This window comes from Chiloscyllium plagiosum, unplaced genomic scaffold (genome assembly GCF_037043375.1).
Source record: "Chiloscyllium plagiosum isolate Xiang-an unplaced genomic scaffold, Cpla_swu_hap1 HiC_scaffold_5, whole genome shotgun sequence".
Lineage (NCBI taxonomy): Eukaryota > Metazoa > Chordata > Chondrichthyes > Orectolobiformes > Hemiscylliidae > Chiloscyllium > Chiloscyllium plagiosum.
Window position 1 is genome coordinate 73,662,902 of NW_028270143.1, and position 17,436 is coordinate 73,680,337.

A 17,436-nucleotide genomic window follows, 5' to 3' on the forward strand; every position below is an offset into this window, starting at 1 on the left:
AACTAGTTAGAGTAGCCAATATCTCAGTTGGGAGCTTGCAATCAAACACCAGGCAATTATAGGGCTGCACGTTGCATTTGGGATCAGACCCCTGATGTAGAGATCAAAATGGTGGACCAACCTGCATTGTTGTCAGGAATAGTCATGGGCCAATCTTGCAAACATTGTGTTCAGTCAAGGAAAGTAGGCTGGTTCTAGGTGCTGGATAGTCCATAGAAAACCTGCCAGCACTGAGAGGGTATTAGCACCTTGGAAAATTATTGCAGGTTTTGTCTGTCATTCTACTGCCCAGCGGCCACCTCCTTTCACTTGCTGTGTTTCACTCACATGGGAGGCTTGCCTGCAAACTGCAGAATTCTGGTCAGTGCAGGAGACTACATGCTGCGTGCAAGTTTGTAGCTATTGTGCCTCTTTCTTGGCTCCTTCGAAAACAGCCTGAAGGCTGAAAGTTTTTGGTAGACCAGAGCACTGCACCCCAAGGTAATATTCCTGCAAGCCTCCACACCCACCCGTAGCAATCTTCGAGAATCCAAAGTAATGGAGCATTGTGTTATTTCAGGTAACTGCTTCCATCTGTATTATGTGACATATGTAAACTGCTTTGCAAACTGAATCAGTTAACTGTGGAAGTAGAGAGAGCTTTAAACTGAAGAGAAGGGGGCTGGGCTCCAGTTGGGGAAGATTGAGTAAATATTGAGGATATTAGAAAAGGGTAGCAAGCAGTAAATGGTATGCAGAGCATGGCAAGACGATCCAGTGATGGTAACCCTCTGAGTGAGCCAGTGGTAGGGCCAGAATTTACAAGAATAGTAAAGAAAAAAAATGAATTAAGGGTTCTGTATATGAATGCCCACAGCAGTCACTTTTTTTAAAAAAAAAAGCTGAATTGTCAGCTCAAATTTAAATGAATAGGTACAACATGCTGATCATTACAAAAGTTTGGCTCCAAGGAAAACCAAAGCTGGGATCTGAATACCTGAGGATGCATGACATTTTAGGAGGGACAGATACTAGACCTTTGATTTAAAAAGGGCTATGTACTGTTGTGAAAGACAACCTCAGTTCAAGATGTAGAATCAGTTTGAGGGGAACTAAGAAATAGCAAGAAACATGTTTTCAGGAGTTTTTCATAGGAATCCAAGTAGCTATCTAAAGCTCAGTATAATTCAGGAAGTTAGATGCAGATGTAACAAGGGTAATGTTGCAATCATGAGGGATTTCAATTTACATATAGTATGGGTAAAATTAATGTTGTTGCAATGGAACCTGAACTCCCTGCCTCACAGCACTGTGGGTGAACTACACCATATAGACTCGAGTGGTTCAAGAAGGTAACTCACCATCAATTTCTCAAGGTCAATTAGGAATGGGAACTGCATGCTGGCCTGGCACTCTACTTCCATATTGCATGAAGGAATTTTTAAAAAAATAAATGAGTGTTTGCATGCCAACTATTTGCAGTCGATAGCAATGATTTAGGTGTGGAGTTTAAATATAACATCACCAGGTTTGTACATGAGACGACGAGGTGGAAGTGGGAGTTCCAAAGCGGAAATAGAGGTGATTCAAGCATTTGGAGAGGCTACATGAGAAAACAGAAGTTTGGCAGAAGGGATACAAGGTGATGAAAAGTTACCCACTTTGTTGTGCTGCTTTTTCTTACCAAAGTATTCCTTAATGGTCAGAGGGTTATATTGAAATTCCAAGAGACTGGGTATCTTTGTTTTGGGTCACAGAAAATTAGCATGCAGGGATAGCAAGCAAATTAAGAAGGTAAGTAGCATGTTGCCATTGTGACAAGCGCACTTGATTACAGAAACATAGATTTCTTGCTGCAGTTAAACTCTTGCTGAGATCACACTTGGTATATTGGGCAAGGAGACCGAATCTGCACACAAGAAAGGTTTATACTTGTCATAGAAAGAATGCAATAAGGATTCAATAAACTAATTTCTGGACAAAGGAATTGTCCTTTGAGGAATGATTAAATAGACAATGCCAATTATTCTCTGGAGTCTAGAAAAATGTGAAGTAATCTCATTCAAACATACAAACGTTTTACAGGGATCAATGGAGTTGATGGAGGAAAGGTGTTCCCCCTGGCTGGTTGGTTGGGGTGGAGGTGGTCTAGAATCAGATGTACAGTCACAGATTAATGGATAGGCAATTTAGGACTGAGCTGAGGAGGAGTCTTTTCAAGCAGACAATATTGAATTTATGAAATTGTCTGCCCCAGGGAAATGCGGAAGCTCAGTGGTTGAGTATGTTCAGCACTCCGATCAATAAAGTTTCCATATGTTAAAGGCATCAAAGAACTTGGGGACAGTGTGGGAAAATGATGTAGATCATCAAATATAATCTCGCTGTTTGGCAGAGTGGGCTTGAAGGGCTGAAAGGCCCCCTCCTGCTTCTAATTATGTTTTACTGAACTCCAAGGATGTATTGACCATTTCCTGAAGAAGGGCTTATGCCCAAAACATCGGTTCTCCTGCGCCTTGGATGCTGCCTGACCTGCTGCGCTTTTCCAGCAACACATTTTTCAGCATTGTCCAACCAGCCTGCCAAATAGATAGGACCTGGACAAGTTGCTATGGCTTCATGTCCTCATGCAGAAGATCCAAACTTTGGGTATATCTGGTGTCCTTTTTAACTAATTCAGTGCTGTATCACTTTTTTTTTTCGTTTTGGAAGGTTTGCCACTATGAGGTGTATGGAGATCTCTTGCCATATCTTACCAGTCTCACCTCATTAATCAGCTTATGTTGTCTCTCAAGTCTGATTTCCACCTAATTTTTGCCACATTCCATTCTAGGAATAAATCGCTTCCTGTATTCAAACATATAATGGAGGAATGGTTGTGGGTCTGGAGCCCTTGTTGGGTGCCGTTATTTGATCAGCCATGATCTCAATGAATGGTGGAGCAAACTGAATGGGCTGAAAAGCCTATTTCCCCTCCTATGTTTTATGGTCTTATGAAGCAGAATATCTAAGCCTTGCTTTTCCTACCTTAAATATGTTTTCTGACCTATAAATGGTGAATTATTTTTCCCTACTGAAAATTTACTGAATACGGATACACAGCGGTATTATTTATGAGAATTGTGTAATAACATGGCATTCTGCACACTTTAAGAAGGCTGACTCTAGAAAAAGACACTTTGTATTTTTTCCAGTCACTTTGTTTCCTTCACATAATAGTAAATTCATAAACTACCAAAGAAGAGATTGCATTGTAATGAAGGAAAGAGCTTGGATTGGAGCTTACTATGACCAGTTGCACCTTAAGCTAAATTCTGGAGGTTTACAAAATTCTGGTATCAGTCCAAAGTCATTGTCAGTTCAGAAACAAAAGTTCAAGTGGGTGAGAATTGGACTTAAAGCATTGGAGAACAACAAACCTCTTTATTTCTATAGTGGGTAGAGGTGATCAGGCTTATTTCAGACCCTTTCAGCCAGATGATAAGAAAATGTTACTTCACGGCCTGGACTTGAGTCAAGGTCCTCGAGGTGAAAGGCCAATGGGCTTATTTGCTGTGGCACCATCTCCTTAACTATTTTGGATTTAAAGTTTATATGGTATTCATGAACTTTACTTAACTAACTTATATTTTAATTCCTTATGCTTACATGTACCACATGAAGTTTTGCTGTGGATAAGGAATACAATGAAGGCATATATCTTTTAACTTTTCTGGTTTGGCCAAAATTGCAGCTCAATGCTGAAAGTTGGCAGGGATTAATTATTAATCAGACAGTTGTGTGATCTATACAAGGACACAGAGTATGGTCAATAACATGAGAGGTTGGATTATTTGGACAGTGAAATTAATTTTTTACTGCAGACCTTTTTCAGTAGACACTACCATAGAATGGCTCTGTTAAGCCTTGTTGTTATCTCCTCTTAACATTTCTGGTTAATGGTCTTGCTGAAACTTTGGGCTTTTTGGGTCATTGGTTAAGATTTGCAAATGCTTGGCTCATTGGCCTCAATATTAACCTTCTCTGAAGTGGAATAGGTGACGGTCGAGCACAGATCAGAGGTCAAAGTTAGTCCCGTGTACAGGCCACAATCTGAACCCAGCGCAATGGATTTGAAGCTATGCAGGTGACCTGCAGTGGAGAGGCAGTGAGCTTCAGTAATGCGCTTAATTTGGGCTCCCACAATGCACAGTTTGGAACTGGTTTTAAAGTTGCTGCCAACCCAGCAGTGAAGGGGAGGTGGGAGCTGGTAGTGGTTTTTCCAACTTTCGGAAGACTGAGTGTAAACCTGCCCAGATGCAGAAAATTGTCAAGGCTTTCAATTTTTTTAAATAGTTTACTGCAATGTTGGTAAACTCTCATATCAGTATCCTGATGCCCTTTTAAGATAAATCAGTATTTGTAGTTTAACTTGAAAGGAGCAGAGCATCGATGTTTCCAAGTTAAGACAGTATAATACTGAATGTACTGAGAGCACTAGGCTGTTGGCTACTGCTTTTTCCCTTATTTACTTTGGCACTGGCATCACTACACTGAAAACTGCATTCACGCTCATGACAAAGTTTGTTGTAAGAAATCCTTTCCCATTTCTTATATACTGGAACAGTTGCATGAGTAGCCTAGTAACATCTGAAGGTGATTTCCGTTTGGCAGATCTTAGTTATATGAAGTCAGTTTTGCTTTAAAAGGTTCTCTGGGATTAGCATTTGAAATGAATATTCAGCTATAAGGGCTCCAGATCTGTAAGTTTATTTATCGTCCTTTCTCCCACTTGTAGACACATCCCTATTGTGTGGTCTGCTGCCTGGGATTTGAAAAACTGACTCTGACTCTGTGTATGCCAGATCTTCTGTGAGCTGTGGAATGCTGGGAGATAGAATTAGGCCAATATTTGAAAATCATCTACAACAAAAAGCTTTTGCTTTGAAATGTAGGTTTCTTTTAAGTTGTATGCATTCTTACTGAAGGATAGGTGATACAGCATTCCTAGTTAATCAGGAGAGCAGGTGTACACACTCCTGTTCCTTTACCAGCACCACCTCCACCCATTCCTTCCTCTGCTATTTGTGGCCTTTCTCCCTCCTGCTGATAAACTCTACAATGTCAGTTTGTACCTCCATAATGTCTGGCCATCTAGAAGTTTATGATTGTGATGGATCATCCTCTGTTTCACTAGCCACAGCCACCTCCTGTTGGTTTCACCTCTGGCTAGCCTGTTAATATGACTGCTGTAGTGTGGTAAATGGTCCAAAAACATGTTCATGACGTTCTGCTATTAATTTTGATGGACCGGCAGCATCCCTGATTTTGCAAGGCTCCTTTGCTGTTTTGTGGTTTTGCCACTTTCCCTTATGCATCTTATTTCAGATTGGGATTAAAAATAACTCACTTGGGTTTTCAGTGTGGCTGTTTTTTGGGGATTTAGTGTCACATACATGTCATGTCTGATATTTCTCAATTAATTCCAATTTCGTTGTTAACATATTTCCTGATTTCTGTTTATGTCATGTTTTAGATTTGTTGTGGGTTGCCGGTGTTGGACTGGGGTGAACAAAGTTAAAAAGTCTCACAACACCAGGTTATAATCCAACAGGTTTATTTGGAAGCACTAGCTTTCAGAGCACTGCTCCTTCAGGTAACTAGTGATGATGGAGTAGCGCTCTGAAAGCTAGTACTTCCAAGTAAACCTGTTGGACTACAATCTGGTGTTGTGTGATTTTTAACTATGTTTTAGATTATCCAGGTATATCTGATGGAAATATCAATAAATTGGAAAAGATTTGTACACTTTCATTAGAGTTAGCACTTGTTTCCCAGTTGCTCACCAATATTTGTTTGGTTTATCTCACTGTTTTAAAAAAACTCATGTGACCCTTATGCAAGTAAGCTAAACAAGCCATATTTATCTACAGGAATTGAAAATCCTACAGTCAACAAGGTAGGGCTCAACAGGAAAGGATGAGGTGCAGCACATGTTGTCAGGAAGCACTCAAAGGAAGGGAGTTGTGAGCAATACCAAGGTACAAATAAAAAGGGGGAATGAGAATAATAGAACACCACCCCACAAAAAGAGGCACTTCATCCATTTTACTTGTGTCACCTGTTTGAAGGAGTGATCCAATTAATCTTTTTCTTTCTCTCTCTGTCTCTCATTCTTTCATCTAACCTAACAGTTTAAGAATTAAACCAATTCCCTTTTGAATTACTAATGAAATCTGCTTTTACTGATCTTTTTAGGTACTGGCTTCTAGCTCATCATAATTCATGAGAAAAGATAGAAATGAGACGTTTGTAAAAATATAAGTGAGGGACATGGGCAAGATGTCCAACGCTGGCATAAGTGGGATCTAGTGGTATAGTAGTAGCACTCCTACATGAGCTAAGTGGCCCGGGTTCAAGTCCCACCTGCTCAAGAGTTTTGTAATATCTCTGAACAGGTTGATTACAACATAGGAAGGCACAGTATACCCCTCCTCCAGTATATTCACTGATTCGCCACATGAAATGTAACAGACGATCCATCAGTATTATGTTTAAAAAGTATAGGTATGTCTCCTCAAATCAAACCTCACATTTCCAAAAAACAATTCATTGTGTCAACGTTTCTCTCGAAACTTTGCTTTCTTACTAGGCTAAATCACCACATCATTCCTCTCATGCCAATATAAACTCCAACTCACTCCAAACAACACAGCACCTAAATTTAAATAGTATTGTTGAACAATGTTTAATAGGTCCTGACGAGAATTGGAATGTTTTGACTTGTAGTGTAGGAAAAAAAAGCATCGTTAGTAAAAGTGACCATTGCCTTTACCTCAGTAAAACAAATGTTATGTATTGGGAAGGCATGTAATCTGCAAATTAATAAGATGGGTTTGTATGTGGAATGACATTCCTGTTATACAGACTCCAGTGACAACACCAAGACAGATTATGTACCTTTGTACATGGCACGGTGACTCAGTGGTTAGCACTGCTGCCTCACAGCACCAGGCACTCGGGTTTTTGATTCCAGCCTCGGGGGGAGGTGGAAGATACTGTTGGGAAGGGGAGGGGTATTGGGGTTGAATGCAGATTGTACTGAGGTGTCAAAAAAGGAACAGTTCCTTTGGAGCACTAAGAGGGGAGGAGAGTATGTGTGTTGCTGGTGTCAGTGGCTTCCACCCTTGTCTGTATATTATTCTTGTAACGTATCAGCTCAGTACATAAATGGGCTGAAGCTGTATTTTCTGGCAGGGTCAGTGCTACAGGCAGCCAGCAGCTGGAAGGCTTTTTTCTGGAACACAACACTGGTATAAATAATTCTTAACATGTTCAGGGTCAGCATTTCTCGGGAGGAAAGTAACCTGCCCACACTGAGGAAGCCATGATCAGGATTTTCTTTTTTTAATTGCTTTCTTCTTGCCACCTAATGATTTAAAGGGATATCCATTTTGTCTGATGACAAGCTCAGATTGAAATAAATGCTGCTTCGCACGGATTAGAGCTGTGAACACGCATTAAACCAGGCCCAACTTGAGCGAGTCTGTACCTTCGGGTGAAGGGTAAGAAATGTAAAAATAACTGGGCTAAGAGGACAAATTTTGAGAAATTGGGCATTTCAGAGTTTTAGATGGCTACGTAACATGATTGATTATGTAGAAAGTTTTTTTTATAAACTGTTTACATTTGCTGTTAGTACTTCACCGTGCTTAACTTTGAATCTGTTTTCATGAGGAAATGATGACGTATCTTTCAGATATTTTTCATTTGCTGATTGTTTATCATTTAAATTAGTAGAGCTCTTTGATAGGGAGGCTGGTTTTCACTGCTATAAACACTGCCTTGAATTGTGGATGATTTGTGTAAATAAAGTGTAACAGCTAAAATTCCAAAGGGAAACAATTACAACTGAAATTTAAACTATGTTGAGGGTAAATTTTGGGGGATTTTCTACTTTGTTTAAAAAACAGTCCACATGGTGTTGCATCTTTTCACTTTTGTTTTCTGGTGTAATTTTTTCAGAATTTTAGAATTTGATTACAGGAAATCCTAATTGAGTCCAACCCATTGTATACCAAACCTCCTCAGTAATTAGGCCTAATGTATTCACTTGCTAACTCTCTGTTGAGACTGCAGTGAGGAATCCAGCATGTTGACCGAGAACTGAGTACAAACTGAAATCCATTTGATTTATTACTATAGTTTGGTTTCTACCTTTGTGCTCCCTGAAGTTCAGCTTGTTTATGGCATGTTAATATGTTCTTCTTAAATAGTTTAATCAGTCCAAAGTGTTGGCTTTTTCCAGTCACTTGGGTGTAGTATTTTAATTAGTTACCCATGTCTAATCATCTTTTTGTCTATGAATACGTTCAATGAATATTAATGAGTGGTTTTGATTGGGCTTGCCATTTTGAAGTTTTCATTCTGTTTTTCTATGAAGGACACAAAATTTCTGTTCCGTCTACACTTGAGGAATGGCTAACACCTTTGAGTAGAATTTCCATATGGCTTGTTCTGTATCTTGTGCGAGGGTGAGCAGCAACTCAAACCAACTTGAAAGGATATTGGAGAGGATCTAGGCATTCAGAAAAAAATAGACAGGATGTTCTGTGCAGAGAATACCAGGAACAAAGAGCTAACTGAGAGTTACAGCCCCTGAATTATTACCCAAGCAACTTTTCAAATTAATGTTAGAATAAGGTTATCAAGGAAGCTGAAGGAGCAATGTGGCAAAAGGATTCCGGTTCATGGAGCTTTAGTATTGGGGGCATGAAAGAGCTTGCTGGGCGTCGCCTGAACCAGGCTGGAGTCAGGGTCTCAGTGGAAAGGATAGCAAGTGTGGTCACAGGAACCCTCAGTTGATAAGTGGGATTCCAGGGGAAGGTTCGGCTGAAAAGAGTTCTGTAGATAGTAATTTTTTAAAAGGGAAGGGAGCTGAGTAGCGGTGGTTAAGACACAACAGCAAAAGGGAAAATTTAAAAGGTATAAAATAATTAAGCCAGGAGAGAGAGAAATAGAAAATGTATAAGTGAAGCAGAGAGCAAAATAGGTTGATTGGTGGCTAAATTGGTGTTCTTATACTTGAAGGTACATGGACTAAAAAGAGCAAATTGGAAAAAAAAGTGCTGTTGGAAATTCAGCTGTGCCACTGTAACCATTACTGAGACATGGCTGAAGGACAGTCTGAAATGTACCAGGTCTCTCACATACCAGGTTATAGGATTCAGAAGAAAGATGGATAAGATGAAGGAACATAAATTGGTCTTAATAATTGAAATCTCTTCAGTGATGGCAGTGGCTACAAATTAGAATTAAGAACAAGCAAAATATTTAAGACTGCAATGATGGTTGCTTTTTGGCCTTCTGTAAATGTTTAGATTGTATAAATCCAAAGATTAAAAAAGCATGTAGAAAAGGTTGGGGAGCTCTTGTCATGCAGTGTTGGCATCACTACCTCTGATCAGAAAGCCTGGGTTCAAGTCCCACTTGCTCTAAGTGTGTGTAATATAGAAAAGGTAGAATCATTTAATGGGAAAATTTAACATTCGTATGCTTCTCCCAATTCATACTAGCATATTTTAAGGTTGTGCATGTCTTGAACGCTGGATAGATTTTTGCAACAATATGTCTGAGAAGCAGCAAGTGGGCGAACCATATTAGATTTTGAAAGAAGTGACACACTACATTTAATTAATAACCTGATGGCACATGAGCATTTATCAAATAACAATTATAACATTATTGAGTTTAACATAGGTCTAAATATTTGAGTGCTATCAAATTAGGGAATGGAAGCAGATGGAAGTTAAAAATGTCAGTACTGACCATGTATTTGACACTCTGTGTTAGGCTCATTAACAGCTAGAAATACAGCCTTCAGCATAATGAGGTGTCAGTTTAAAGGAGATATTCTGAAGTTGCAGATTGAGGTTGAATGTAATTCTGCTGTGGTTGATAGACCAATTTATAACCTTGTGATCTGCCAAATGTCAATCCTCCCCATTGCCTCAAACCAGGGAATCAATTGGGATTGGCCTTCCAGCTTTGAAAGCCCACTTATTACCCGCAATTGGGCATGGAATCTGCCTTCGTGCCAATTCAATGAGTGCCCATGTCAAAATTCCAGAGTAGGTAAAAACAATGACTGCAGATGCTGGAAACCAGATTCTGGATTAGTGGTGCTGGAACAGCACAGCAGTTCAGGCAGCATCCGAGGAGCAGTAAAATCAACGTTTTGGGCAAAAGCCCTTCATCACGAATATGAAGGCTTTTGCCCGAAACGTCGATTTTACTGCTTCTCGGATGCTGCCTGAACGCTGTGTTTTTCCAGCACCACTAATCCAGAAACAAAATTCCAGAGTGACTATTTTCTCCCAAGGATCAGTTTAGGACCATGAAACAGTTTCAGCCCCATTTCCAAATCCATCTGTTTATACCAATGTTTGGAGGCTTCAAGGGTTAACTTGTCCACCAGCATTTTTGGTAACTTGAGTATCTGTTCTGTGAAAAGATTAATTGTAAGACCTCTTATGCCATATTGTATGTCAGGTAAATTCACCTGAGCCAGACCTGCTGCTTGCAGCAATGTTTTAACTCCACCTTGAAGTATTATCTTTGTTCTTGTGGACTGTACAGATTATTCTTGTTCATTTAAAGCTGCTTAATACTAACTACCAGATTCTTTAATTGCATTTAAAAGGACTATCGTTCCACTTTAATGCAATTGTTTTATTTCCACTTTCTTGGTGGGGGTGGGTAACAAACACCATTTGGAATGTGAGTACAATAAAGTACAACCAAGTTGATTGTCACACAAGCAAATTGAACTCGAGCCTATTGAGAAGACTTTGGTTTTAACAAGGCTAGAAACCACTCCAGCAGTGACTACTTAATGCTGGAGAACTTTGAATGCCTTGTTGACAATGTATCCAAGGAGGGGGACCAACTCTGAGCTGGTCTGAAAATACTTTACAAGATTGACACATCGGAGCCTTGCAACATTACCACACTGCTGTATGGGAGGCAGAGTAAATGCAGAACACTGGACCACAAACACATGGCTGAACCCACCTCTTAAAGGCAGCTGCCAAGCTGAAAGTAGGAACAGCTAAGGAAAGTCGAATGTGGCAATTTCACTGAACTTGCTGGTGACCAGCCAAGTGTAACGTGGCAGCCCAAGATTGAACAAATAATTTGGTGAGGTCTATTCAAAGAAAAGAGCAGAAATACAGGAGTTAAAACCATTGTTTGCCCCGCTGTAAGAGTCTATATCCTCTAAAGTTTAAAAAAATTAAAAATCTTTTATTAACTATATATAATTATGATATACTGACATACAAAATCATTTGGCTTTCTCAATCCCTTCAGCAAGCTCTTCCCTTAAATTGTTTTTGTTAAACTTAGTTAAGATCTCCTCAACCAAAACGTGCAACTGATCACAAATCCAATTTCATTGCCACGTGATATTCGAATAATCAGCACAGAATCTTGGATCTTTACTTCATGTGGGTGATGGAATTAATCTGCTGTCGGACCACACAGTATTTTCTTTCTGGATTTTTGTGATTTTGAAAGTGATCCACATCAACTTTGTATTGAGATGAGTGCATTGGGATGGGGAAGTTGAGAAGGAAATAGTTGGTACTGAGAAGAGAAGATTGGTGTTGTCCTTTCCCTTCACGATGCTCCTGTAGTAAACTGCAACTTAGTTCTTAGGGGAGCATGGCACAGCCGTGGTCATACTGCATCTGATACAATGACCAATGTAAACCTGGCACAGATGTAATGAAATTTTCACACCTCTTACTTGAGGGACTGATGTTGGGAGAGCCTAAAGTGACAGACATTTTCTAAATGAGCTAAAACATGGGCATCAAAGCATTCATTGTGGTGATTTGAATGTATAAAATGTCTTCCATGGAGATCTGTATGAAGAAATGAATCATGAGTGCCAAAAATGAAACTTTGCCAAAGGTGGGAGACACTGATTGCACTTTGGCAATACACTGGAACTGTATCACATTCACCACCCATTGCTGCTATTCTGAAACCCTGCCCAGCAATAGTCCTCTCCTGTGTGGCTGCCAACACGATGCAGCACGTGATCCAAGTGAGTAGCATTTGGAATTCCAGAATATAATCACCTATCACTGGGTTAATGCGATTGGTGCTGTTCCCCCTATGATCTGTATAACACAGCCTTAGTCATTTTTAATGGTGATCATAATGTTGAAGGCCTAAGTAGAGCAGCCAAGACAGGCACTATTATCAGTGAAAACAGCAGAAGGGTCTGCCCTAATGGCATTGAGGTTAGAGTGATGCTGGAAAAGCACAGCAAGTCAGACAGCATCCGAGGAGCAGGAAAATCGATCTATTGGGCAAAAGCCCTTCAGCATTCCTGATGAAGGGCTTTTGCCTGATATGTCGATTTTCCTGCTCCTCGGATGCTGTTTGACCTGCTGTGCTTTTCCAGCATCACTCTAGTCTTGACTCTGATCTCCAGCATCTGCAGTCCTCACTTTTGCCTAATGGCATTGAGTCTATCTACAGCACATGGTCTGCAGCAGTTCAAGAAGGTGGTTCACCATCACCTTCTCAAGGGCAATAAGAGATGGGCAGTAAATGCTGGCCCAGCACCCATCCCTTGAGTGAATTTTAATAAAAGGCAGGAGAGTTACATTAGTGCAGACAATGAAACAGATGCAGGCTCAATGAACTGAATGGCCTCATTCTGCACCATAATAATTCTGTGATTTGCTGGTTTATTTAAATAAAACCTGACAATTAACTGATAAACATCATTAATATTCTCTATGGCAGCACCTCTAAGAATCAGAGTCTTAATCGTCTCTGCCCTTTCATACAGTATTAAGTTTGGTTTTGCCCTCAAATTGGTATTTCTTGCAAATTGTCCTGTTAAGTGCAAGATGAAAAACTTCAACAAAGGCTGTCTATTTTTCAGCAATCAATTTGAGAATCCTATTGGGAGTTCTTACTCTTGGAAAGTACTCAGTCTCTCCTGTGACAATGGGCTATCAGCATGGTACCACTCAAGGTGGTTCCTGATTTAAAAACTCTATTACTCGCATATTTCAACATAAGGCCTTGTGATTAGGTGATCTCACATATTTAGGCTAAGCTACAAACACATCTTTAAAATAAAAAAAAATGAATTTTTTGCAGCAAGTCTAGCAATTCATATCTGCCTAGCTTCAAAATCAGGTTGTAAATCATAAACTAAAGGAAATATTAAAAGATAGAAGCATAACTTTAATTCGCTGTTGCTGGAAACCATAATGGAGATCTGGATATTTAAATAACATTCAAGAGAATTCTGTGCCGTCAAATTAAAATTCTACATATGTACAGTAGATGGTGCCATATATCCTTATGTGTGGACTATTGCGTTTTAAATAATGTACCGTGTACAAGTTTTTCCCATGTTTATATGAAAACCACACAGGTCTTGTAGTCCCTATGACCTTTAAGTTGTTTTGGAGTTGGTGTTTTTTTAAAGCTGGTGGTCAGTTTCTGCTCATGCCAGGTCATTTTAATATCTCTAACCAATGTCCCAGTAACAATAACTGTGCTCATGGTGCATAACCTATCCTTAGCCTCTCCTCAACCAGGGAGACAATAGGTGCAGGAGTAGGCCAACCTGCCCTTCGAGTCTACACCACCATTCAATATGATCATGGCTGATCATCCTTAATCAGTAAAAGCAGACATGATCGCAACATTGAGTTATTTAGACAGACATGTGAACAGGCACATAATAGAGGGATATGGACCATGTGCAGGCAGATGGAATTAGTTCAGAATGGCATCATGGTCAGTGCAGATATGGTGGACTGAAAGGCTTGTTCCTCTGCTTTGCTGTTCTGTGTTCTTTTGGAAAGATTCTTGTTAGGCAGGAGAATAGAGAGAAATCGGGTATAGATAGAAATGTGGAATTCAAAATACCACGGACCAGTCATGATCTTATTGAACGTAAAGGCTCAGGGGTTCAAATGGTGTACTTCTGCTATTACTTCATATAGCATCCCTATCACTGCACCCCTTTACAGTTCTACCCACCCTCTTCAAATGTTGTCCCTTACTCCTCCCCTTCAACGCATTATTTGTTGGTCATGTGTTAAACTTGTAATTGCTGGAATTCCTTTCTAAAACCAATGGCTGTCCACCTCACTCTCCTCCTCTTAGGCTCTCTTTCAGGCCCGTCTCTTTGCAATCTTAGTAATTCATGTATTATTGATAGAGACCTGGAGCAACGGTTCCTTTTTGCCTCCTGAATCTGTACGTGGTCAGTTCAGGATCAAGGAAGAAAAAGGGGAGAACAGAACGAAGTAAGAACTTAACAAAAGAAACCTTTAATGTGTAACACGTGGTTTGGGAATGTGACACTTACTGGCTCTCCAGCCACTTTGATTCTCCAGTTCTTTTTTTTTAAACCACATTCCTTGCAAAATGTACAGTTTGGTGTAGCAGTTAAGCATTATTTTGCCAACATTTCAGAGCTTGATCACAGCATCATTTTAGTTCTTACAAGATAATGTGTTTACAAGTTCATTACTTAGTAGAGGTTTGGGTTTGTGCCACGAGCTAATGAAAGATTGAAAGCAAATCAGTTGGACAAGTGGGGTCAGTTTTAATTTAACAATTTAAAATATTCCGTAGAATATTTCTGGATCAAGGGAGTATCGCCAATGGAAAATTGCTAGTAAACCTAAAGAGAACAATGTTTTGCGTTCATATCTTTCTAGATTTCACTTGATGGAGTTAATAGTTATTGCATGTCTTAAATCATCTTTTTCTTTACACTGTCCAGTCAAATGATCAAGCCAGATTAGATAAATTCTTCTATTTTTAGGGGAGAAATTACAATTGATAGAGCTTGCATCTGAATTTCGGGCATGCTGGGAAGATATTCCTGCATAAGTCATTTTTACATAAACATTAACTTACCTAATTTCAGTGTTTTCATTCCTTACCTTAAAGTCTCCTGCACGAACAGGTTTGTATGTTGCATTAGACACATGCTGGCAACTATTCATTACCCCATTGCAAACATTCCCCTGAGCTTCTTGGTTTTAGTTTATTCAGATTGAAGTGGATCCTGTAAAACACAGTAATGTTCTCATCAGTAACCTTGGTTGAATACCACTTAGAGGGTTTGATTACCATTTAGTACTGGGTACATTTTTTTACTCTGTTCTTATTCAACAATTTTCCTGGAATATAAAACATTTTGAATATGTTCAGGAACAGGTAATCATGTAGGTTTGAGAAAAACCACTCATTTGAAACTGAAGCATTGTTAAGCTGTTTGGGCTTTTTGGGACGGGGTACTACAGTGGGTTAACACATGCTTCATGCCTCATCCCTCAGGTTTGTATACAACCTAAGTGGCCATTGCCAGGGCCCCAAACAAAATGAGTTTCTTATTTCTTAACAGGCTCAAAAGTATCCTTTTGTTTTGACACCAAACTGAAATATTAAGATAGAGTCATAGAGATGTACAGTACGGAAACAGACCCTTCAGTCCAACTTGTCCATACTGACCAGATATCCCATTTACCAGCACTTGGCCCACATCCCTCTAAACTCTTCCTATTCATATACCCATCCAGATGTCTTTTAAATGTTGTAATTGTGCCAACCTCCACCACTTCCTCTGGCAGCTCATTCCATACACTCACCACCCTCTGCATGAAAAAGTTGTCCCTTAGGCCCCTTTTAAATCTTTCCCCTCTCACCCTAAACCTATGCCCTCTAATTCTGGATTCCCCACCCCAGAGAAGAGACCTTGTCTATTTACCCTAAATATGCCCCTCATTAGTTAGTCTGGAAGTGGAATAAGTCGATTTGTGTGAGATAGTGTATTCTTTCGACGCTGAAGTTACAATGTGATGAAGGGGGTAGTTTAACTGTATGTGATCAATACCATCAGTTGAAAAAAGTTTAATATTAACAGTGGCGAAGGCCAACCTGAACTGAATTGTTTTATGTCCACGTGAAAACATGATTTACAGGAGGTTTGTCTGAATTTACGTTTTTTGCCTTTTCCCCGAATAGATCCTATCATTCGTGGCCTTTATTCTGGAGGAGATAGTGCAGAACTGCATGCACTGTCATGCGCTTTACTTCTTTGAGTTTGTCAGCTGCAGTGCCTTCTTACTGACTTTCTTCCTGCTGTTCGTACTGATGACATCACTGAAATCCAAATTGAACCGGATCAACTGGACACGAGTGGTAAGTGAAGTTATTTGATTTATTTAAAAATGCTTTGCGTTATGTTTAGTTTGGCATTCCATGGTGCTGGATATCAAATCCTCTAGTATTCTATCTAAGCTTCTATTTTAATATGTATTTCCAGAATTGTTCAAATTCAAATTTATCCCAGTACTTACCTAAACAGAGTCAGAAGTTATGTGACACCAGGTTATAATCCAACAGGTTTATTTGAAATCACAAACTTTCAGAGCACTGCTCCTTTGTCATTTCACACTTCAGAAAGCTTGTGATTTCAAAAAAACCTGTTGGACTATAACCTGGTGTTCTGTGACTTCTGACTTTGTCCACCCCAGTCCAACACTGGCATCTCCATATCATGCTTAAACAGTGCTTTGGCTACACTTAGGACAAAATAAGTTTGCTCCTTGTGATATTGAGTAACAGCCAAATGCTTTTGCTATGCTAGAGGCTGTGGTCCACAACAGTATCATAGCTCCAGTGTTGGAGACTGAGACTACAGCACAGGTACATCTATCCACATACATTCAGTCCACAAATTGCAGACAAATCCACTTTGGCCAATTGTCCCCATCAGTTTACTCTTAATCATCAGGGAAGTATGAGACATGTATGTATATACAAATAGTTTATTCCTATTTTCTGTTTCTGTCTACAACCTTAAACATCTGCTGCCTCTATCATTTACATACGTAGCAGCAGTTTGTACAATCTACAAGGTGGGCTGCACAACTCACCAATGTTCCTTCTGTAGCACTTCCCAAACCTGCAACTGTTATCACCTAGAAGAACACGGGCAACAGGCACATGGGAACACCAACATTTTCAAGTTCCTTCCAAATTTCTCTCAGTCTCTTTCTGGAGCTTCCCTCATCATTGTTATTTCAAAATCCTGCAAGTCCTTACCTTGCAGTACATTGGTTATGTCTACATATACGGGCTGCAGAGATTTATGAAGCCAGCTCAGCACTCCAGGATAATTAGGAATGAAAGTAAATACTAGGTTTGGCAGTGACGTGCATATCTTGTGAACAAATAAAATAAAATGTTGCACTGGTGGAGTAGGAGTAGTTCTGAACAACTCATGGGTTATCCCCTTTGTCTGTGGTACTGTTGTCACTGGATTATGGTTAGCCAGTTCGATTTCAAACTGACTACATTTTTACTATTAAATAGAACCTAGTAGCTAAAAGTCTGGCATTCCTTTCATCTCTGGGTTTTATT

At 39.7% G+C, this 17,436-nt stretch overlaps 1 protein-coding gene across 1 annotated transcript in view; it reads left to right on the forward strand.

The window, feature by feature from the left end:
* The window catches only part of cmtm6 (CKLF-like MARVEL transmembrane domain containing 6), a 79,881-nt gene that overhangs the window by 40,331 nt on the left and 22,114 nt on the right, over nucleotides 1-17,436 (forward strand). Inside the window, exon 3 of the mRNA XM_043690240.2 lies at nucleotides 16,036-16,212. Coding sequence (XP_043546175.1) covers nucleotides 16,036-16,212 — 177 coding nt within the window. The remainder of the gene's footprint in view (nucleotides 1-16,035; nucleotides 16,213-17,436) is intronic.